Below are 21,668 nucleotides of genomic sequence, written 5' to 3'. Positions count from 1 at the left end.
CATGAGCGATTATTTTTTCAGCCCTAATCGGTCCGAGAAAACAATCGCAGCATGCTGCGATTGTAATGCGAGGCTCTTTTCTCTCAGACCCATTCAGGTGTACCACAAGTGCAGAGCAAGAATCGCAATAGCCGGCTACAGAGGAGGAGAGAGGGAGAGAAATCCCTCCCTCCCCTCTGCAGCTCCTGCCCGCCCATCCTCAGCGTTTGGCAGACCCCTGCAGCTGAGGTCCGCTCACACGGTCGGACCTCAGTCGCAGGACACACGCATGACACTCGGCTTTGCTGTGCTGCCAGCGCGAGCCAAGTGTCATGAGAGAGGATCGCAGTAGATCCCCGTGTGGCCCCAGCCTTAATCTGCTGCTGGGGCAGGGTGTTCGGTAGTTCTCACCTTGATATGACGCAGTGCCTCCACCCGAATCTTGCTAGGAGCTCTAGGGAAATGCAGAAAAATCTTTGTCTTCTGCTAGGGGTCGACTCGGGAAACCTCTGCCCACGCTCCGTACACACTAACAATAACTGATGTTAGAAATCTTAACAGGTTTATTTACAGGACGATGAAAACTGGCAATTGCAGGGGAAAAGCAAATAAAAGTGAACAACAGGTAATGTTATACAGTATTCTACAAAAATTAAGGAGGGGCTCTTTGCAATAGACCTGAAGGTTAGGGGTAATGCTTCCTCTTTAACCTACACCACACACTCTGCTGACTAATTACTATCTACCAACTAACAGCTGCAGCCTCACAAATGACACAGTCCCAAATTGGGGCCCCAGTTGCAGCGGTTGTTGGCGCGCTTGCTGTACGTTGGTGCACTTAAAGTAATGAAGGCAGTATTTCCCCAGGGCTGGTCCTATGCAAACCCCCAGTTAGTGCAATCAAAAGTCCTCTTTAGCAAGGCCTTGTAATTTGCTCCAGCACAGTTCTCAAACACAACAGTGCCTCTTTAACCATGATGGAGACAGAATTGGAGGAGTTGGAAAAATCTATTAAAAATAACTGCTCAGTTGAGCGGATTACCAGGATGGAAACGGAGATTGAGCAAGGCCTTTCTAAGTTAGAAAAGGAAATTAGTGGCCTAAAATTAAAGAAATATAATAGGGACCTGTCAGATTACACCAATACGACGGTCTACAGGTGGCATTCTAGATCACGTCTGGGCTATCGAGCCAAGACTTTGTCTCATGGCCAATCAGCTTCTATGTCTTCATTGGTTTCTGTTGGCGGTTCGTCCTCTGGGATGTCAAGTGGAGTATGTGAGTCTGAACAAAGCGTGGGGGCCCGTGTTAAGTCTATCCGGAATAAGCAAACATCAGCTAAATCGAATGACAAACACGGCAAAAACAAACTACAGGTGATTAACCTTTCCACGCACCCTCTCTGATGCCCAGTTGGACATGCTGTCCAGGGGCCTAACATTTTCACAAACTAATCATTTCGACTTTTTTTCAGCATTAAAGGTGTACATTTATTCGCACGCAAGATAGTTTTGAAAAAACTTCATCATAAACGAGACAATAGTGGTTTGGATAGCCCGGCCGAGAGGGAGGCGTTACAGACCCTTGAGGATCTTCTGCTTGAACAGTCCAGTGTCTCTACAGGTGTGTTCCCAAAATCGCTACTGCCCAGATCTACTAGATTTCCCCCCTTGTCCTTTTGTCCTGCCGTTGAGGTCTTCACTAGATTAGTGGTGGATAAGTTTAAACAAATCACGGTTAAGAGACAAGGTGATAACCTAACTCATTAACAAAGATCTGCCCTTTCTGAACTGAGCAATTATAATGACATTGTTATTAAACCAGCTGACAAGGGGGGCAATATGGTGATCTGGGCAGTGGAGAATTACGAGAAAGAAGCTTTACAGAAATTTCGCGATAAGGACACCAACATGAGGCTGCCATCTAACCCCTTGTAAAATATATACGTTATTCCCAAATAACAATCTTTATTAAGATATAAAAATCACACCAGTAGTGTATAATACAAGAAATTTGACCATCAGGTCACATATATACATAGTACAATATCATTTGAAGGATAGGCATAGATATTCAACAGGGATAAGGTTCACATATAAGGGATCAAGTCGGAGCTCAGGACTTAACTTTGAAACCATATTTCGGTTTATTCAGGCAGCGCCACATAGTAAGGGAATGTAGGAGGTTTGCTGTCCATGAAAGTCCAGGTAAGTATATGCTGATGCTCTCCAAGTGTCCCCTTATTTTTTAATAATAGCAGGAGTGAGCCATCAAATTCATGGTAGAATTACAACAGTCTCCACCTCGACGCGTTTCCCCACATAATAAACATGTGGTTCATCAGGAGGCCAAAGAGGTATGATATTAGATATGCAGATCTATGGCGCCAGTCAAACAGGATCCATAGCCAGACAGACAATGCTGGAAAGATAATGCTGCCATAGTCCAGAGAGGCGTCATGCCATCTAACCCCTTGCAGCGGTTTTCTATTGACCTTCTGGGGATCCTGGAGGCGGCGTGTGAGAGCGTCATTATTGATAAAAAATGATGGAGGGGCTCTCCACTAAATATCCAAAGGTGCCTACATTCTACCTATTACCTAAGATTCATAAAGATGCCCTTAATCCCCCGGGGCATCCTATTATGTCCAGCATAGACGGCTTGTGTGATCCAATTTGTAAAATTATTGATTATCATCTAAAATCTCTAGTAGAAACCTTGCCCTCTTATGTCCGTGACACGACGGACATCCTCAGGAGGATTGACGGCATCTTTATGGATCAGGATATGTTGATTGTAACATCTGATGTGGAGAGCCTTTACACATGCATATAACATTCTGATGGTCTGAAGGCAGTCCGCCTTTTTCTTGAGATGGGCAGTCGTGATGGCAAATTGAACCTCTTCATCCTTGAGCTTCTCCACTTTGCACTTACGCACAATTTTTTAATTTTTAAAGATCTATTTTATCTGCAGCAGCATGGCACTGCCATGGGGGCGGCCTGTTCCCCTTCGTATGCCAACCTCTTCCTTGGCATGTGGGAGAGGTTGGTTTTTGGCGATGGGGGCATCAGTGCCAGCTCCCATGTGCAGTGCTGGCTCAGATATATTGATGATGTATTATTTTTTTGGCAGGGCACGGTGGAGCAGCTTGATGCATTTATGGGTCAATTGAATGCTAATAATCTTAATATAAAACTGACATATAAAAATAGCAGCAGGTGCATTGACTTTTTGGACATCAACATCGAGGTGGATCCTTTGTCATTCATACAAACTAGTATGTATCGGAAATCCACCTCAGTCAATGCCCTGCTGCATGCATCCTCAGCCCATACCTTTGCCACCATACGCGCCATCCCGACCGGCCAATTCTTAAGGATTAGGCGGATCTGCACCTCTGACCTGTCATTTGAAAAACAGGCCGCAGAACTCAAACGCCGTTTCCAGGATCGTGGATACAGCAATCGCTGCATTAAGAAGGGGTATTTACGTGCCAAAAGAACTCCACGCACACAATTCCTTCAATATAATTGTAAACAACAACAACCACATATTGACCCTCCTATTCGCTTTATAGGAACCTTTAACAACCAATGGCAGACGATGCGGGGCATCCTTGATAAACACTGGCCTGTTCTACGCACAGATCCAATTTTGGCAGACATACTCCCTTCAGGTTCCCTTATGACAGCTCGCCGTGCTAAGAATCTCCGTGACATCCTGGTAAGGAGTCATTATATTCCTCCGCTTTCCAATTAGTTTGGCACTCGCGGCCCGACACAGGGATGTTTTCCCTGTGGGCGGTGTGTCGCATGTCCTAATATCCTCCGCGCCACGACTTTCTCATCATCGGACGACACACAGACAATGAATATACAACATCATATCACATTTGCTACCACGCATGTGATTTACTATGCTACCTGTCCATATTCTCTGGTATATGTTGGTCTCACATCACGCGAATTGCGGGTGTGTACCAGAGCATGTACCGGATATCCGTGCTGCCTCCGATGTGATCGATGTCACTCTCCTGAAGACACTTCCTCGACATTTCAGGAGATTTCATGGATGTGATCAATCCGGCCTCAAGGTACGGGGTATTGATGTTGTTCATGGAGGCTCTAGGGGTGGTGACCTCAAGAAACGTTTAACCCAAGTCGAGGCTCGTTGGATCACCATCCTTGGGACTTTAACACCTGGAGGCCTGAACGAAAACATCAGTTTTGTGTCTTTTTATAGGGTTTATCTGAGCTTTTCCAAGCATAATGTTCTTCTTATATCACTTGGTCGTTTTTAATATACCATAATTGTTTTAATTTTGTTTTTATTACTCTACCGCTTATCAATTAATTCGTCTGTGGCGAATGTATTTCCCAGTGGTCTTCTTTTATGTATACTTATTCCTCTCTTGTTTATTTCTTTTTATTAGAACCGTCTTTGATGCAATACTAATTTCGTTTTCTGATCTTTGGACGTACCATATAAGATCCTGTTTTCCTATCACCCTACAAGTTTGTGCCGGCATCACTGAACATCAATGATATCTTCTGAATGGACGTTCCTGCTATTCTACGATCTTAATACCACACATTGATATACTCCTGACATATGTGTGTATTTGTTGTCATATTATTATTGTGTTTGGTACAACAAACGATTATCTTGGAAGCATATATATATATATATTGATCTATTTTTCTATTGGCCTTTTACTATATTTATATTTGAAGTATTTATACTCTATGACCAATGGTATACTTTTAACGTGACATATGATCTAATGATCAGCATGTTCTTTATAAGCCTTCTTTCTATCCTTAATATATATCTCATTCCCCCTACTTTACAAGTTTAGTCTGCTGAAGCAGCATTAATGTTTACTATTTTTGGTATTTTTGTACTTCTATGTTTATACAAATGTTCTTAGTCTGCTGGCAGTTCGTCGCAGGGGCTATTGTTTTGCCCCGCTCGTAATGTGCACCTGGGGCGGTGCATTTGTGTCTTTCAATGTGTTTTGCTGATAATAGGATGTATTAATTTACATCACTTACTACACACCCCCTTTCATGCCCGTCTCAATCGGGGATAGGCCTGGAAGTTGCTGTGTTGATGCGTCTCCGGCGCTATAGTCGCCTGCTCTATGATTGGTTGGGGGCGGGATTTCTGGAACTACGTCAACTATGCGTGGTTTCACGCCCTGACATGCTTGATGTTGGGTTGGTTCACGTGGTTGCCGGGGTTACGCGTCCTCGGCACGTGTGCCTTCCTGACTCAGCCTGAGGGCTGGATACTCCAGCAGTGTGGAACACTTCCAGACCATTGGCGCTAAATGATTCCCGTTTTAGATAACTGTCCACTTACCTTAGCGGTGCACTGTGCTACTAGTATTATTATGCCTTGCGGTGATTGCGGTTAGCAAGGTGTGTGCTTTGTTTATAATCTGTGTCCAATAAGTGATCACTAAGTGACTTATGATCTTATGTACCTGCCCTGGTGGGGACGTGAATCGGATGTGATAGATTTATGTTTTGTTATGATATGTTGGCAGAAGAACATGCTGATCTATACTAACTAATATATGTTTTCTATAAACTTGTCCTCAATCTGGGATTGGCTGGGTGGTCACTGTGGAGACGTACCTCTTACGTTTTACGTGTCTGCTTTGTGACTGGCTGGAGGCGTAACTCCTGGAAGTATATCCACCATGTGTTGTGTTACGCCCTGTTATGTCTAATGCCGGGTTGGATCACGTGATTGCCGGGGTTACGTGTCTTCGGCACCACGTGTTCCTTCCTGACTTGGCTGGAGGGCGGGACATCTGGGTAATGTGAGATACTCCCCGGTTCACCTTACACTAGATGTTTCACATCTCTTGAACATTTGTTTTTCATTATCAGTAGCGTACCATGCTACCAGTGCTGCCACGTCAGATTGCGAATACTATTAACAATCTTTGTGATCTTCTTATAATCCGCCTTTTTCAGTGATCATCATGTGACCTGTCTTAGGTTTCCGCCCACTATCTAGGTGATGCCCTATCACCTGCTTGATGGGCGTTATTGTTCTCTCCATCACATATCCCTCGTCTGAGGGATTGTTACACCTGACGGCAATGATAATTAACAGAGGCTATTTATACCTACTGGGTTTATACTGCCATTAGGGTCTTCCTCCTTGAGAAAGCAACAATACCTCTGTGAAACACGCGTCGGTGGTGATCCTAACTCTTCTGGGTATGTGTACATAGGTGTTACTATGCCTCAGGGTCCCCTGTTTTATTACCTGAACCACAGTTTTTCTAGGTAATTATTTTAACCTGTATTTGTATACATACTTACCACGATTCCTGGATGGCTATGTGCACACGCACTTTACTATTTTAATGTCATGATCTCATCCAGGTTTACCCTGTTATCACGTGGTATACTTCAGGTTAATCTAGGTTAACATCTACACTAGTACTCTGTACTTGGGCCCCTGATTTGTTCCATACATCCTTGTATTTAATTGGTGTCTACTGATGACTGGGGCTAAACTCTCCTTGCATGATGATTATCCTCCCATGATTCTGATTCTCGAACTCGAGGGTCAGAATCCTCTAACCAAATCTTATGCATGAGTGAATGGGTTATGTTTTATTCATACCTGGTGACATTGTGGTTTGCCCTGTTACTGTCACCTCATTGTAGGACCTTCTACTCCCAACCTCACAGTTGTTAGTAATTCTATTAAATCATGCAATGGAGTCTGGTCCATATCATGAAGTGTCTTGCTTACATTATATCTAGTCCCGTCATTTAGACTTTCCCACCTCTTCCACGGTTACTTCAGACAGACAGGAAACTTTTACATTAACCAATTGAATATAAACCTTGTACCCCTTGTGATGTTTTGATTTTCTGTAGCAATTTTAAGAGTGATTTTGTGCTGTCTTGCGTGTTATCTCCATTAATAAAATTCTTGTATTTGCATATATACTCGTATTTCTCTTTTATTCACACTTCTCAAACTGTAGAACTACAAGTCACAGCAATGTCCTACTCACTTCTGTCTGCAGCAGGTCTGTTTTCTCAGACTATTCCACACTGGAGCTTCTGGATTCAATGGCTTGCAGAGAGAAGTGGGTACAGCAGGCAAAATCCTTGTTCGGCGTGGTAAACATGGAGGACAGCAGCTCCTACTAATAGTGCATCCTCTAGCTTCAGAACTCAGTCTCTCATCACACAGAGTGGCAGCTTCACCCCTCCAAGATGGCTCAACTTCCTTCCACCCCCCCCATCCTGTTTCCTCCTCCCCCAGATTTGCATGGCATCTTGGGAGTTGTAGTATTCTGCAGTTCAACCAAAGAAGCAACATCTGTAGAGGTGAATGTGGGTGGAATTCTATAGATCGCTCCCAAAGCAGGTGCCACACTTAGATACTGAAACGTCTACTTTCTTGAGAATGTTTTTTCACTTGGGTGGATGTTGTGTAGGACTTTTCCTTCACTAAGGAAAGGATTCTGTGATCACCCATCACTATTGTCTTCCTTGGACATCCAGACCTCTTTGAGTTCCGATGCTCTCGAGTGCGTTCATTTGTTTTCCAGAATATACCAAATTTCTGATTTGGCCACCCCTAACATTACTACTAGCTCTCATTTTTTATCTTAATGATGTTCTCCTCCTTTGACCGCATGTTGTGGGTTTACAACAACAGCTTCCAAATGCAAATGTCACATCTGGAATCAGCTCCAGACCTTTTATCTGCTTAATTTATAATGGATTCATGAGGGAATATCCTACGCAGCCCATTAAAGAGCTTTTAAGATATTGTCCAGTTACTTTTGGTCTCTTTTTAAAGAGACCGCTACATGTTTATGGGCTGTAATTCCTAAGCCCTGGCTCCAATTAGTATGTTAATACCCTCAAATTAAAGCTGAGAATCAGCACTTAAAAACACATATCGATTACATAACTGTATATTGAAAATGTTTTGGTAAACAGGTAAAATGACAAAGGAGCTGTGCTGTCACGCCCCCGTCCCACCCAAACTTTGCCAATTTTAAAGTGAAAATGCCAAAAGCCGCCAAAATTTGGCACCACTTTGAATTGATCCAAATTTTTGAGACTTTTCAGAGTTTTTGTGACAATTTTTTGGCATAAAAGCTTTGATAAATTGGGATCAGAGCATCTCAACAACTTCCACATATCTAGGCTGCAGTGTGATTCAATTCTCCCCTCATTATTTTGGTGTGAAATGTCTACAGTTCTGCGCCAACTCCAGAGGTTCTGAGGCAAAATTATCACATCTAAACAATAGAGAAAGCCAGGCATGAAGAATATATATTTACAAGCATTTATTGACAAAACAAGCTTTGAAATGCAATTATATACAATGTGATATACTTAAGAGTTCCTATCTCCAATCTGGGGCTGCGCTTTTTAGTAAATAAATCAGTGGGAAACCTGAGATTAGTGAATTATCTAAATATAATCAAGTATCAAAACCTTTCACAAATGTTCCTAAAGGCTCTCAAAATACCCAACTTACTTGCAAAGTGGAACCTGAATTTCCATTTTGTGGGATCTCAGTGTGCAGAGCGGGATCCCACAAATCTCTGCCGCTGCTCTAAGCACGATACATTGCTCTCTCAACTAATCCAGCGCGGTCATATACTTGTTTAAAGGAAAGGTGTCGCAGTTTTTTATTTTTGTATTAATAATAGTGATTATGAAAACAAGTATTTTTAATACAAAATTAAAATCACTGCTTATTTATTTTTTATTTAATTCTAATTTTACTGGAGGCACTGGGCGCTGCCATCTTGGATTTGGTGTTTGTAAGGACAGATACTCACCTCCTTTATGGCAGCCCTCTGTGCATAGACTCTGATAGTCGGGCTCTGACCCCATTTAGTAACATTAGAGAAGGCATCTGCTGTGAAATGCACGCGCCCCCTGGGCTATCCAGATAACAGCAGAGGGAGGAGATCAGCACCATCATTGTGGCGCACACAGCGTATGATGTTTGCTCCACTTTACCCCTGTCAACCTCCGGGATGTATGAGTACGGGGCGCCGGGGCGCCTCTCCTCCCCCCGCTGTTACAGATTCCAATGACACCCCCTCCCCCCGCTCTACCCAGCCCCCAGCCCCGCTCTCCTCCCCCTCCGCCGATGCCGGCAAGCATGCAGCAGAACTGTGTGTGTTTGTGTGCGTGTGCATGCAGAGCATGTGAGTACCTACGCCCCTCCCCCCACCACCGCAGGTGCTACTGTCTCCAATGTTAAAATGATACCCCCCACTCTCCTTGCCCCTCCCCCGCAGCTGCTGCTACCATCTTCATTGAAACCCCTCGCTACCCCCCCATGCCGTGTATCTAATCCTCTCTTGTGTGATACTGCCTGCTGTGCATGTAATCCTCTCCTGTGTGATACTGTCTGCTGAGCTGTGTATCTAATCCTATCCTGTATGATACGTGTTTGGTGAGCCGTGTATCTAATCCTCTCCTGTGTGATACTGTCTGCTGAGCTGTGTATCTAATCCTATCCTGTGTGGTACCGTCTGCTGAGCTGTGTATCTAATCCTATCCTGTGTGATACTGTCTGGTAAGCTGGGTATCTAATCCTGTCCTGTGTGATACTATCTGCTGAGCCGTGTATCTAATCCTCTCCTATGTGATACTGTCTGCTGAGCTGTGTATCTAATCCTCTCCTGTGTGATAAGTGTTCGGTGAGCCATGTATCTAATCCTGTCCTGTGTGGAACCATCTGCTGAGCTGTGTATTTAATCCTATCCTGTGTGATACTGTCTGCTGAGCTGTGTATTTAATCCTCTCCTTTGTGATACTGTCTGCTGAGCTGTGCATCTAATCCTTTCCTGTGTGATACTGTCTCCTGAGCTGAGTATCTAATCCTATCCTGTGTGATACTGTCTTCTGAGCTGTGTATCTAATCCTATCCTGTGTGATACTGTCTACTGAGCTGTGTATCTAATCCTCTCCTGTGTGATACTTCCTCCTGAGCTGAGTATGTAATCCGCTCCTGTGTGATACTGTCTGCTGAGCTGTGTATCTAATCTTATCCTGTGTGATACTGTCTGCTGAGGTGTGTATTTAATCCTATCCTGTGTGATACGTGTTCGGTGAGACGTGTATCTAATCCTGTCCTGTGTGGAACTGTCTGCTGAGCTGTGTATTTAATCCTATCCTGTGTGATACTGTCTGCTGAGCTGTGTATCTAATCCTCTCCTGTGTGATACTGCCTCCTGAGCTGAGTATCTAATCCGCTCCTGTGTGATACTATCTGCTGAGCTGTGTATCTAATCCTCTCCAGTGTGATACTGTCTGGTGAGCTGTGAATCTAACCCTGTCCTGTGTGGTACCATCTGCTGAGCTATGTATCTAATCCTGTCCTGTGTGATACTGCCTCCTGACCTGAGTATCTAATCCGCTCCTGTGTGATACTGTCTGCTGTGCTGTGTATCTAATCTTATCCTGTGTGATACTGTCTGCTGAGGTGTGTATCTAATCCTCTCCTGTGTGATAAGGCCTCCTGAGCTGAGTATCTAATCCTCTCCTGTGTAATACTGTCTGCTGAGCTGTGTATCTAATCCTGTCCTGCGTGGAACTGTCTGCTGAGCTGTGTATCTAATCCTCTCCTGTGTAATACTGTCTGCTGAGGTGTGTATCTAATCCTCTCCTGTGTAATACTGTCTCCTGAGATGTGTATCTAATCCTGTCCTGTGTGATACGTGTTCGGTGAGACGTGTATCTAATCCTGTCCTGTTTGGAACTGTCTGCTGAGCTGTATATATAATCCTCTCATGTGTGATACTGCCTCCTTAGCTGAGTATCTAATCCGCTCCTGTGTGATACTGTCTGCTGAGCTATGTATCTAATCCTCTCCTGTGTAATACTGTCTGATGAGCTGTGTATCTAATCCTATCCTGTGTGATACTCCTGCTGTCCTTGGTGACACTTTAGACATTTCTTGTCACCAACAAAATGGCTCCACACTGTGATCTAAACTTCATTCTGTGTTATCCTTTGGAAACCCTCAGATTGGGAGGGGGAGGTGACATCACACACAGGAGAGTAGACTCCGCCCACTTTACTGCAGCTGTAATCCAGGCTATTTCTACAGTTTCAGATTTCAGCAGCTGCTCCCTCTAGTGTTTCAGAGTGGAAAATATCAAACTTTTTATTTTTTTATTTTGCTCAATTAAAAACAAATAATATTTGAGCAAAACATTAATACTTTACATTTTTAAGTTATTATTTTTTTTTTTTTTGGACGACACCTTCCCGTTAAGATTTTACTGAACTGCTTAAGAAGGATGCCGCAGAGCTGGGGTCATAGAGATCACTCTTTCACGATCAGTTATCGCTGAGGGTTGTGGGATCTCACAACCTGAAAGTTCCTTTGGGAGGACATTAGGGACACTTCCAAAAGTTTTTGTACTGGATTATATTAAGAACATTCACTTATCTGCGGCTCTCCACTGTTTTAGTAAATAATAAAGGCAGCCACAGATTTGTGATAAGCACTATTTAAGGGGAAATTCATCTAACTCATTGCGCAAGAACTATTGTGTAAACGTCACACATTTTTGTGCATCACACACCTTAACTGTTCAAACATTTAGTGAGTTTTGACATTTTTAGTCTGAAATGTAAGAGAAGTTTAGTGAAATAGGGTGGTGCCTGAAACGGTCAGATAGATTCACAATGATTGTGCCCTTTTATGTCATACGATTTTGAGTGAATTGTAATTTTTTACTCTTACTATTTGTTAACCAATTACCATATAGAAAAGGGGGGGTCTTAGGGAAAGGGGGGGTGCGTCATAGTCCTGATGTGACTGTGACTGGAGGGGTGGCGGTGGAGGAGTGGGTCACAGGAGGCAGAAACCAGGGCTAACAGTGTGCCTGCTAATAACAAAAGTGAATATTCACTGCTCCCCTCACTTATAATCCAGTCTACCTCAACGCACTGAAGCCGGCATCGAGAGATGAGCGGGATTATGAGCATGGGGAGTAGTGAATATTCATTCATTAATAGCAGGCACACATGATCACTCAGTCACCAGCTAACTGCTGCAGCTCGGTGATCACGTGTTTTTTATTAGAGAATGAATATTCACTGCTCCACACGCCCATAATCCTAGGTGTGGGGAGCAGTGAATATTCCGGCAGCCGACGTCCGCGTGTGCCTGTAGGTGCATGGCAGTGACGTCATGCGATGTGCCACTTATACACTGAAGTCACTTGCCAGCATCAAAGACAACACCGCACACTGGGGGAGCAGAGGGATGGTGAGTATAATCAGTTGTTTTTTTATGTCTGCAGCGTGATGAGAAACATATATGGGACGCCCTGGACAACCAGGGGTCACAGGTTAGTAGACACCACACACACCCCCCCCCCACACTAGGAAGTTAACATCCGTCAATCAAGACCTGATTGCCTCCCTCAGTGTTAGACAGGCACACCGGGTGGGCGGAGTCAGGCGGAAAGACACACCCACCGAGAAGTCTGCTGGCCTGAGGCAGGGAAGCATCTCAGTCCAGTCGTGGACAGTAGTCTGAGTAGTGCAGTGTGAAGTTCAGAGTTGGATAGTAAGGAGTAGAGTCCAGTTGTGGACAGTGAGGAGTACAGTTGGCACAGTTGAGTGGAGAGCAGAGTGTGACACACAGCGCTGCAAGGGGCCTGGGACGGAGCCTAGGACCCTCACACAGTCAGGCAGGCAGGCAGACAGCAGGGGCCACCTGCAGGAGACCGGGAACACGACCGGTGGAACCGTAGGACCGGAACCGGGTTGGAGCCCGCCGGACCCGAACCGGGGAGCCAGCAGTCTACCGGAGCACCAGGAAGGGTACTCAGACCCTGACTAGGCCGTAGGCCACCATATAGTCGAATTTACTGATTGAGGTCTGGACCTCACGGGGTCCTTTCCCAACCAAAGACCTGATTGAAGGCAACAGCCCAACCCGACTGGATAGCAGCCACCGCCAGAGGCCATAAATCCAAGGGCCAGCGCCTGCGGGCAAAGGAGCTCCCACGACATATCCGCCGGGGAGCGGACCACCCGTGCTTAGGCACCGTGGTCCACTTACATTAGGTGCAGGAGAAAGGGGACCCAGTCACACCGTCCAGTGCTGCAGCCGGCTGTGGGCAGCCCGTTCTACATCTTGTTTGGTTTACCAGAGACCCTGAGTGACTAAATCGTGAGTACCGCATCACACCGCAGCACTGTGCCCCGCACCATATCTCCCCGCAACCGGGCCCCGGGACACACCGCCCCTACCCACGGAGGGGTTAACACCAAAGCTGAGCCCCGACACCGCTCCCGGAAGCCCGCCACCTTCACTGCAGCGGTGCTGCCCAGCATCACTACAACCCGTGGGTAGCGTCACGAAAACCACCCCAACACCAACATACCAAGATGAGAGCCATATATACCAGGATGGGGATCATGTATACTATTATGGGAGAAAGATGGGGAACATATCTGCCCGGATGAGGGACATATACACCAGGAAGAGAGAAACATTACTGAAAGGGGCCTAAATGGGGGACATTAGTACAGAATCAGGGGGGGGATATTACCCCTATAAGGCTGCTTTCACATATCCGGTTTTTCCTGTGCGGCACAATTCGGCGCTTTGCAGAAAAAACGCAACCGTTTTTTTTTGCCGCCGGTTGCGTTTTTTTCGCATAGACTTACATTAGCGCCGTATTGTGCCGCATGGCCTTGCGTTCCGTCCAGTTTTTGACGGATGCGGCATATTTAGCCGATGCGGTGGCTGGATGGAACGTTGCCTGGCACGGTTTTTTGTCCGGCGAAAAAAACCGCATCGCGCCGCATCCGGCCGATGCGTCGCGATTTCCAATGCATGCCTATGGACGCCGGATAAAGCGTCCTGCGGCAAAAATCACATCCTTTTTTTGCACTACGCATGCTCAGTAGCCAGCCGCAACCGGCAAAAACCAGACGGACCGCATGTAAAAACGTATGCAAAGTATGCGTTTTTTTCGCCGCATCCGTTGCATAGGTTTTAGAACCGGATTGGCCAGCTCTGCTAAAAGCGGATGTGTGAAAGCAGCCTTACCATGTCAGCAGCAGGTTCCCCCTCACAACAGTGCGTCATGACTACATATTTTGTTTCAATTTTTTTTTCTATCTTCCTCCTCTAAAACATAGGTGCGTCTTATGGTCATAATAATACGGTAAGTTTAAAAAGAAAATGGTGTTTTCCCTGACCAATTCTTACTTGAGCAATTGATTTTAGGATAAAACCCTTTGACTCACGGTATAACATGAATCCTTCTCCCATGTGACTCATCTGACAACAAGACCTGATTAATGATAAAAACATTTGCCAAATTCTGAATGCAAGAATGTCTCCTCTACGGTGTGGGTTTTCTCATGGTCAACAAGAATTGTTTTACCAATTAAACATTTCAAATGTTCACAACATGAAAAAGGTTCCTTCCCTGTGCAGCTTCTTCAGATGTTTAACGAGATTTGATTTTGTAAAATAACATTTTCCACACTCTGAACATAAAAATGGCTTCTCCTCTGTATGATATCTTTGATGACTAACAAGATGTGATTTCCGAGTAAAACAATTCCCACATTCTGAACATGAAAATGGCTTGTCCCCTGTATGAGATCTTTGATGATTAACAAGATCTGATTTCTGTATAAAACATTTCCCACATTCCAAGCATGAAAATGGCCTCTCCCCTGTGTGAGATCTTTGATGCCTAACAAGTTCTGATTTCCCAGTAAAACATTTCTCACATTCCAGGCATGAAAATGGCTTCTCCCCTGTATGAGATCTTTGATGCAAAACAAGATGTGATTTCCGAATAAAACATTTCCCACATTCCAAGCATGAAAATGGCTTCTCCCCTGTATGAGATCTTTGATGGCTAACAAGAGTTGTTTTCTGAATAAAACATTTCCCACATTCCAAGCATGAAAATGGCCTCTCCCCTGTGTGAGATCTTTGATGCCTAACAAGTTCTGATTTCCAAGTAAAACATTTCCCACATTCCAAGCATGAAAATGGCCTCTCCCCTGTGTGAGATCTTTGATGCCTAACAAGTTCTGATTTCCAAGTAAAACATTTCCCACATTCCAGGCATGAAAATGGCTTGTCCCCTGTATAAGATCTTTGATGCAAAACAAGTTGTGATTTCTGAATAAAACATTTCCCACATTCCAAGCATGAAAATGGCTTGTCCCCTGTATGAGATCTTTGATGCAAAACAAGAGCAGTTTTCTGAATAAAACATTTCCCACATTCCATGCATGAAAATGGCTTCTCCCCTGTATGAGATCTTTGATGCCTAACAAGATCTGTTTTCTGAATAAAACATTTCCCACACTCTGAACATGAAAATGGCTTCTCTCCTGTGTGAATTTTCTGATGTCTAAGAAAGTTTGATTTCTGAATAAAACATTTCCCACACTCTGAACATGAAAATGGCTTCTCTCCTGTGGAAGCCGTTTCATGTTCCCCATCCCTTCTGTAACTTTTATTTTGCTTACAATTCTGTTGGACTTGCTCGTCATATGTATCACGTGTGATACCTTCATCATGTGTTATAAATTCTGAAGATATTAGATTTCCATCTGAATTCCCAATACAGTCATCTGCTAAAAATAAAAAACACAATGTTATTATTTTTTTAATATTATCTTGAAAGTATATTTATTTTTTTAAACCATAACATCAGAAATTAAATTAGGAAAAAATGTATTCTGAATCTGTTGTCCAATTTCGACATCTAAAGGCCGCTTTACACACAACGATATTGCTAGCGATCTCGTTAGCAATGTGACACGCCCAAATCGCTGCTACGATTTGCCGAGATCGCTCATAGGTCGTTTTGTAGCGGTCACACGTACCGATCTCACAAACGACGCAACATCTTCAGCAATATATTGTTTGACCAAGGAGGTCGTGTGGACACCGTCACACAGCATTCCTCCCAAAGATTCAGGCAACGACAGAAGCGTATAATTGTCCATAGCATACACCCTGGCGTGTGATTGGCAGGAGTATGATGGAAACACAGATTAAAACAGACAGGAAACACAAATTAAGACAGACGAGACAAATGGCAAACTCACAGAAATAAATAGGCAGCAACAAAAAGACAACAAGGGTTAACACCACAACAGTTCACAGTAATAATGCACAACAACCAATCGTAAGTCTGGATCACAACACCTCACCAGACCAGTATAGGTAACCTAAATGACTGGAGAAAAGAAGGAGATACGGCAAAGAACATGTGTGAAAAATTCCATTTTATTCATAAAAATATCATATATAATAAAATCACAACAATATGTGGTCAAAAGGACAAGGATCGGACAGGAGGTGGGGGAAGGTGGGTTGGGGAGGGGGGGAGGCTTGAGGATGTGGGAGCAATCCTCCTTCGAAAAAGCAACGCTGCGAAACAGATGTCAGGAGGCTGTTTCCTGCCCCTCGGAACCAACCACCAGGTATACTTATTTATGTTGCCCCTCCATTGTTCCGCCTTCCCTTGGCTGCATGGTGATTTGGATTGGGACTAATAATCGCACAGTAACCCTGTGCCTGGTATTGCCTTAAATTCTCCCTTGGTTCTGTGCAGCACCAGTATTAACTCTTACATGTCTGTGGTGTACATAATGGGAGATTACATGTGTGCTGCCTCAGCCGGTGATTATTTTTGCATGTACACTTTAGTAGCCCCCCTCTGGTTCAGCTCCTTTGCCACAATTATAATTGAGAAAACCTTTCCATATCTTCAGGCCCCTTGATTGCGCAGTGCACCTGGCTCAGACTTGCTGTGCATGTGTATATATATATACACATTTCTTTATGTGCAAATTGAGGAGTCACTTGGTCCTCGCCTGTGGCTCCGCGCAGTCACTTTGCCTTATTTCCACTGTGGTTTCACATTTTCCAGATGGGCTTACTACATGCATGTATACCCACTTGCTGATTGGTTGCATATCTCATGTGGTTCACATGACACATATCCTTCATTTTCTCTCTTGGCCCCAATTCACCACCAGCTCTTTACTATAGGTTGGCCCTACAATTGATGGCAACTCAGTCACTTGATTCTTCACCCTGGTTGCTTCTGAGAGGCAGGTTGCTCCCACATCCTCAAGCCCCCCCCCCCCTCCCCAGCCCACCTTCCCCCACCTCCTGTCCGATCCTTGTCCTTTTGACCACATATTGTTGTGATTTTATTATATATGATATTTTTATGAATAAAATGGAATTTTTCACACATGTTCTTTGCCGTATCTCCTTCTTTTCTCCAGTCATTTATGCTTTATGGAGTAGGCCATTCCTTATGGGACACTACTGAGTGGTCCCATAAGTTAATACTTTATTATGGCCAATTTCTTGCTAACAGTATAGGTAACCTATAGCTGGCATTAATGGAATAGCCCAGCCAGCTTATACAGGAGGGGAGAGAATGATACTGGCTTCCCGCAGCATTTGGTCAAATACACCAACTAGCAACCCAGCAGAGGTTAACTCTTGCTAGCCTGCCTAAATCTGTGGTTTGATGCCTGTGTCTCCCTGCGCTGCTCACAGACATAAGAGACGTTAGCAGGCAGAGTGTAGTTTCCACAGATCCTGACACCGCCTTGACAGTGGAATAACCTGCAAACATCTGTGACATTGATCCACAACATAAACAATTTTAAAGAGATTTTTTTTCCAAGACGAAAATAAAATAAAGACAAATGGTGAAAATTTAACGGGGATGTCCAGGACTGTAACGTTGATGGCCTATTCTTAGGCTTTGTAACGAAAGCAGGTAGCAGGGTCTTGCTGTCTGTGCAGATAGACATTTGGGCTCCAATTCATCAAGACCGGCTATGTACACTGAAAATGACATTAGGGACTGGAGTGAGATTTCTGGCATAGGGAACGCCGCAATTGTTACGAATTAGAGAACCGGTGGCATCACACCCTTGTTCTGGCCAAGCTCTGCCCCTTTTGACATTTCACACACACACACACACACACACACACACACACACACACACACACACACACACACCAGCCTGTCTCCTCTTCTGCTTAAAACTCCTGCAATTGAGACATTTGGTCACATGACGTGATGTCAATAAGGTCCTTAAACAGTCCTATAATTGGCATATAAACACTAAGGCCACTAGGAAAATGGGAGCCCTCTGAAATTTCCCAGTTTACTCTCCCTTTCCCCTAATGCCAGTCCTGCATGCCAGCCTGTGTCCTGTTCAGTTCATTTAGACTCCTGCAATTAAAAGACCTTTGGTTACATCATGCCACATGACTTTGAAGTCATTGTGACGCCCTGACAAAATCAGGTTGTCACAGAGGACTGCATCCATCTTCCAGGTGCAGGACTCCCTCCTCCTTGGCCTTCCAACACAAAACCCCACACACAGGTATCCAACACCAGCCATCAAACCCTAGTCACCCCCCCAAGACAATAGGGACACAACAGTGGGTGGGAGCAGGCAGATGGTGACGCCCACCTAGGGGTTCTGAGGTGTCAGGGGAGGGAAACACACAGAACAGTGCTAGACAGTTGAAGTGAGAGGACGGTGAAGTGGTGCTCAGGGGTTGGAGCCCCGGACTACTTAACCTGACTAGGTTAGGTGGCAAACGGCAGAGCTGGGCCACAGGCGATGGAGATCCGGTCGAGGGAGACCTTAAGTGGACCGGGGCAGGGTTGTAGCCCGCCGGTGCCGACAGCGGGAATCCGGTCCAGAGGCTGTGCACAGTCGGGGTCCCTGAACCCTGGAGCGAGGACAGCTTCAAGCACCTTTCTAATTAACCAGCAGGGGACAAGATTCCAAGTCTTGTCCCACCGTCAGCCCAGATAGAGCGAGACGGAAGCCCAACGAGGGGGATAGGGCGTCTGCAAGTTCCTGTTAAGATCCCACGGTTCAGTTCTCGCGGGCCACAGATCCCACAGAAAAGACACCGGGAGTGGACTTCCCCGTTTCATGCGGACTAGTCAATACACAAGACACAAACCAAAAGTGCAGAAGGAAGGGCCCCTGTTCTGTCAACCGGTGTGCGGGACCCAAGCACACCCCTCCGGAGGCTACCGGTTATCGTCAGTTGGTTTACTATCTGGACTCTGTGTGACTTTATTCAAACAGTGAGTACACTGGTATCATCCGGTCCAACCCCGCAGACTGTGCCCCATCACTCCATCCCACCAACACCTGGGCCCCGGGACAACACCTCCCATACCCGTGGAGGGGATAACATCCTGCTGCCCCGCTCCATCAGCCCCGAGCACCCCCATACCAAGGCAGCGGCGGTGTCACCAACAATCACCGCAACCCACGGGTGGCGTCACTGACAAACCTCCCCTGTATAACTACCCCCTTTTCACTTGCGGGTGACGGACGGCTGCGCCCGGGTCCGGCTGCCACTAGAGCCACCTCAACCGCCCGGATCCGAGCGTCTCGAGTGCCCCCCCTCCTGCTGAAGGTCAATTCCCCGCCCGCAACAGCATCAAAGGTCCTTAAGCAATCAACCTTAGACTACAACTGATGGGGTCCCTATGAGACTGGGGTTTCTAAGAAATAGCGCAGTTTGACTCCTATTGACGCTGGCCCTGACTGTAACTAGGTCTTATTTTCAGGGAAACAGGGCATTCATGAACCATCTGCAGGTCTTTGAGTTGCCTTCATAACAACATAGAGAAGGCACTAGAAACAAACAGCAGAAGAACCAGAAGCAAAGAAAATACAGCTGAAAAAACCCACAGCAGAAAGTCTAAAAATGTAACCACAAAATTAGTGCAAAAAGTACATGAGTAGATATCTCTTACTGGATAGAACTGGAGGAAACACATCCTGAGGAACATCGGGATCTTCTTGTTTACAGTCCTGTGGGAGAAGAGGACGGGGACATCTCTCTGGTGTTGTCCTCTTACTGGATAGACCTGGAGGAGACACATACAGGGACTGAATTCATTCCTTACATACAGATAATTATAGGCCGTGTGTATTTAGTCCTGTCTATTACCTGGTGATGTGAGGGGCTGGGGAACCTCCATCATGACGTCCGTGTACAGATCTTTGTGTCCTACTAAATACTCCCACTCCTCCATGGAGAAATAGACGGTGACGTCCTGACACCTTATAGGAACCTGACACATACAATGATACCGTCACCCCCGATCCCTTCATAGCGTTACTGTATAATGTCCCAGCATTCCCAGCAGTGTCACCTCTCCAGTCAGCTGCTCAATCATCTTGTAGGTGAGTTCTAGGATCTTCTGGTCATTGATGTCCTCATGTATCGGGGGGTGAGGTGGAGGCCCCGTGATTGGGCTCAGGGGTCTTCCCCATCCCTCAGACACAGGGGCCTGACAGCGCTCACTAGAGGTCTTCTTCACTACTGTGTAATCCTGGTTATGGAGAGACACAGTAATAAATCTCACTCCAGACATTTCCAGAGTTCTCACCTCTCCAGTTCTGTCCATCTGTTATTCCCATAGATAAGAATGATGTAATGTGACGTCATCAGAATCTCTCACCTCTCCAGTAAGCCGGAAGAGGATCTCTAGGGTGAGGTGTAATATCCTCTCCGCCATCTTGTCCCTATCCATATCCATCCTTGATAGGTCAATCAGGAGAATTCTCTTATATAGAAGATCTCCACTGAGAGGATCCGATATTGTAGGGACCTGAATGGGGAGAAGATGACGATGTGACATTAGAAAGAATCCTGTATAGTAACATAATTACTGGAGACTTTATATCCGATCACTGGCCGCTGAAATAACGTTAACATGTATGACATGAAGGAGAAGACAAGTCCTGGTCTGGTCCTGAACACTAATTATAGAGAAGCAGCCAAAAGGCCTATGGTCAGAGGAAAAGCAGGAGAGAACCAGAGCTCAGGGGGAGAATCTGTCCACAGGACAACTATAAGTCATAAACTTTACAAATTTGGTCTTTATAGAATAATGGATATTTTTAAAAGCAAAAGAATAAGAATTGAAAATTTCTTCACAGACGCCTTCATCCAATTTACCTGAGATAGAGCTGTTTTATAAAGTAGCAGGGGCAAAAATGTGACCTGTAGATGTGTTTACCAGCTTTGCACATCCCCCAAGAGACTGGCAGCAGTACTTGCAGTGAAAGGTTTGTCCTGCAAAGTATTTGTGGCGCCCTGGACAAGCCAGGGGCCACAGAGAACAACACCTACACACCCCACACTCCCGGTCAGGCACACCAAAGTCAGACGAAAACCCTTGTTGCCTTCCTCCAAGGGCTGATGTCCACACCAGGGGGTGGGCCAAGTGGTTGGCCCCGCCCACCGAGGAGTTCACAGTCCTGGAGGCGGGAAAAGCAGGCAGATTAGTTTTTGGAGGAGAAAGTGGAAGGAGGAAAGTGGCAGTTAAGCAGCCTGAAGTTGGTCCGGGTGTGTGGCCCGGACGGATCAGCAAGGTTGGCAGACGGTGGTGACCGTCTGCAGGAGTGGCCTATTGGAGCTTACCGTAAAGACCGTGGACGGGCGGTGGCCCGGCGGTACCGGACCGGTACGCAAAGAGAAGCCAGCACCATCTGGCAGGGGCTTGCGGACCCAGGCAAGGCTAGGAGTCGCCGCGAATTTGCCAAATCCGTTAGCGAAGGGAACCTCCTGGGTTTCCCAGCAGCCAAGTC

At 45.5% G+C, this 21,668-nt stretch overlaps 1 protein-coding gene across 1 annotated transcript; it reads right to left on the bottom strand.

Moving 5' to 3' along the window:
• Positions 1-9,303: 9,303 nt before the first annotated feature.
• LOC142276069 (uncharacterized) lies at positions 9,304-20,407 on the bottom strand (the record flags this gene model as incomplete). The annotated part of the gene is made up of 4 exons (XM_075332595.1): positions 9,304-15,632; positions 19,826-19,939; positions 20,023-20,146; positions 20,228-20,407. Coding segments are annotated over 4 exons (1,614 nt in total), but the record flags the coding sequence as incomplete, so codon positions are not given.
• Positions 20,408-21,668: the final 1,261 nt, after the last annotated feature.

Source organism: Anomaloglossus baeobatrachus, unplaced genomic scaffold (assembly GCF_048569485.1).
Source record: "Anomaloglossus baeobatrachus isolate aAnoBae1 unplaced genomic scaffold, aAnoBae1.hap1 Scaffold_392, whole genome shotgun sequence".
Taxonomy (NCBI): Eukaryota; Metazoa; Chordata; class Amphibia; order Anura; family Aromobatidae; genus Anomaloglossus; species Anomaloglossus baeobatrachus.
The sequence above is the reverse complement of the archived record's forward strand: the minus strand, read 5'-3'. Positions and strand labels throughout refer to the sequence as shown.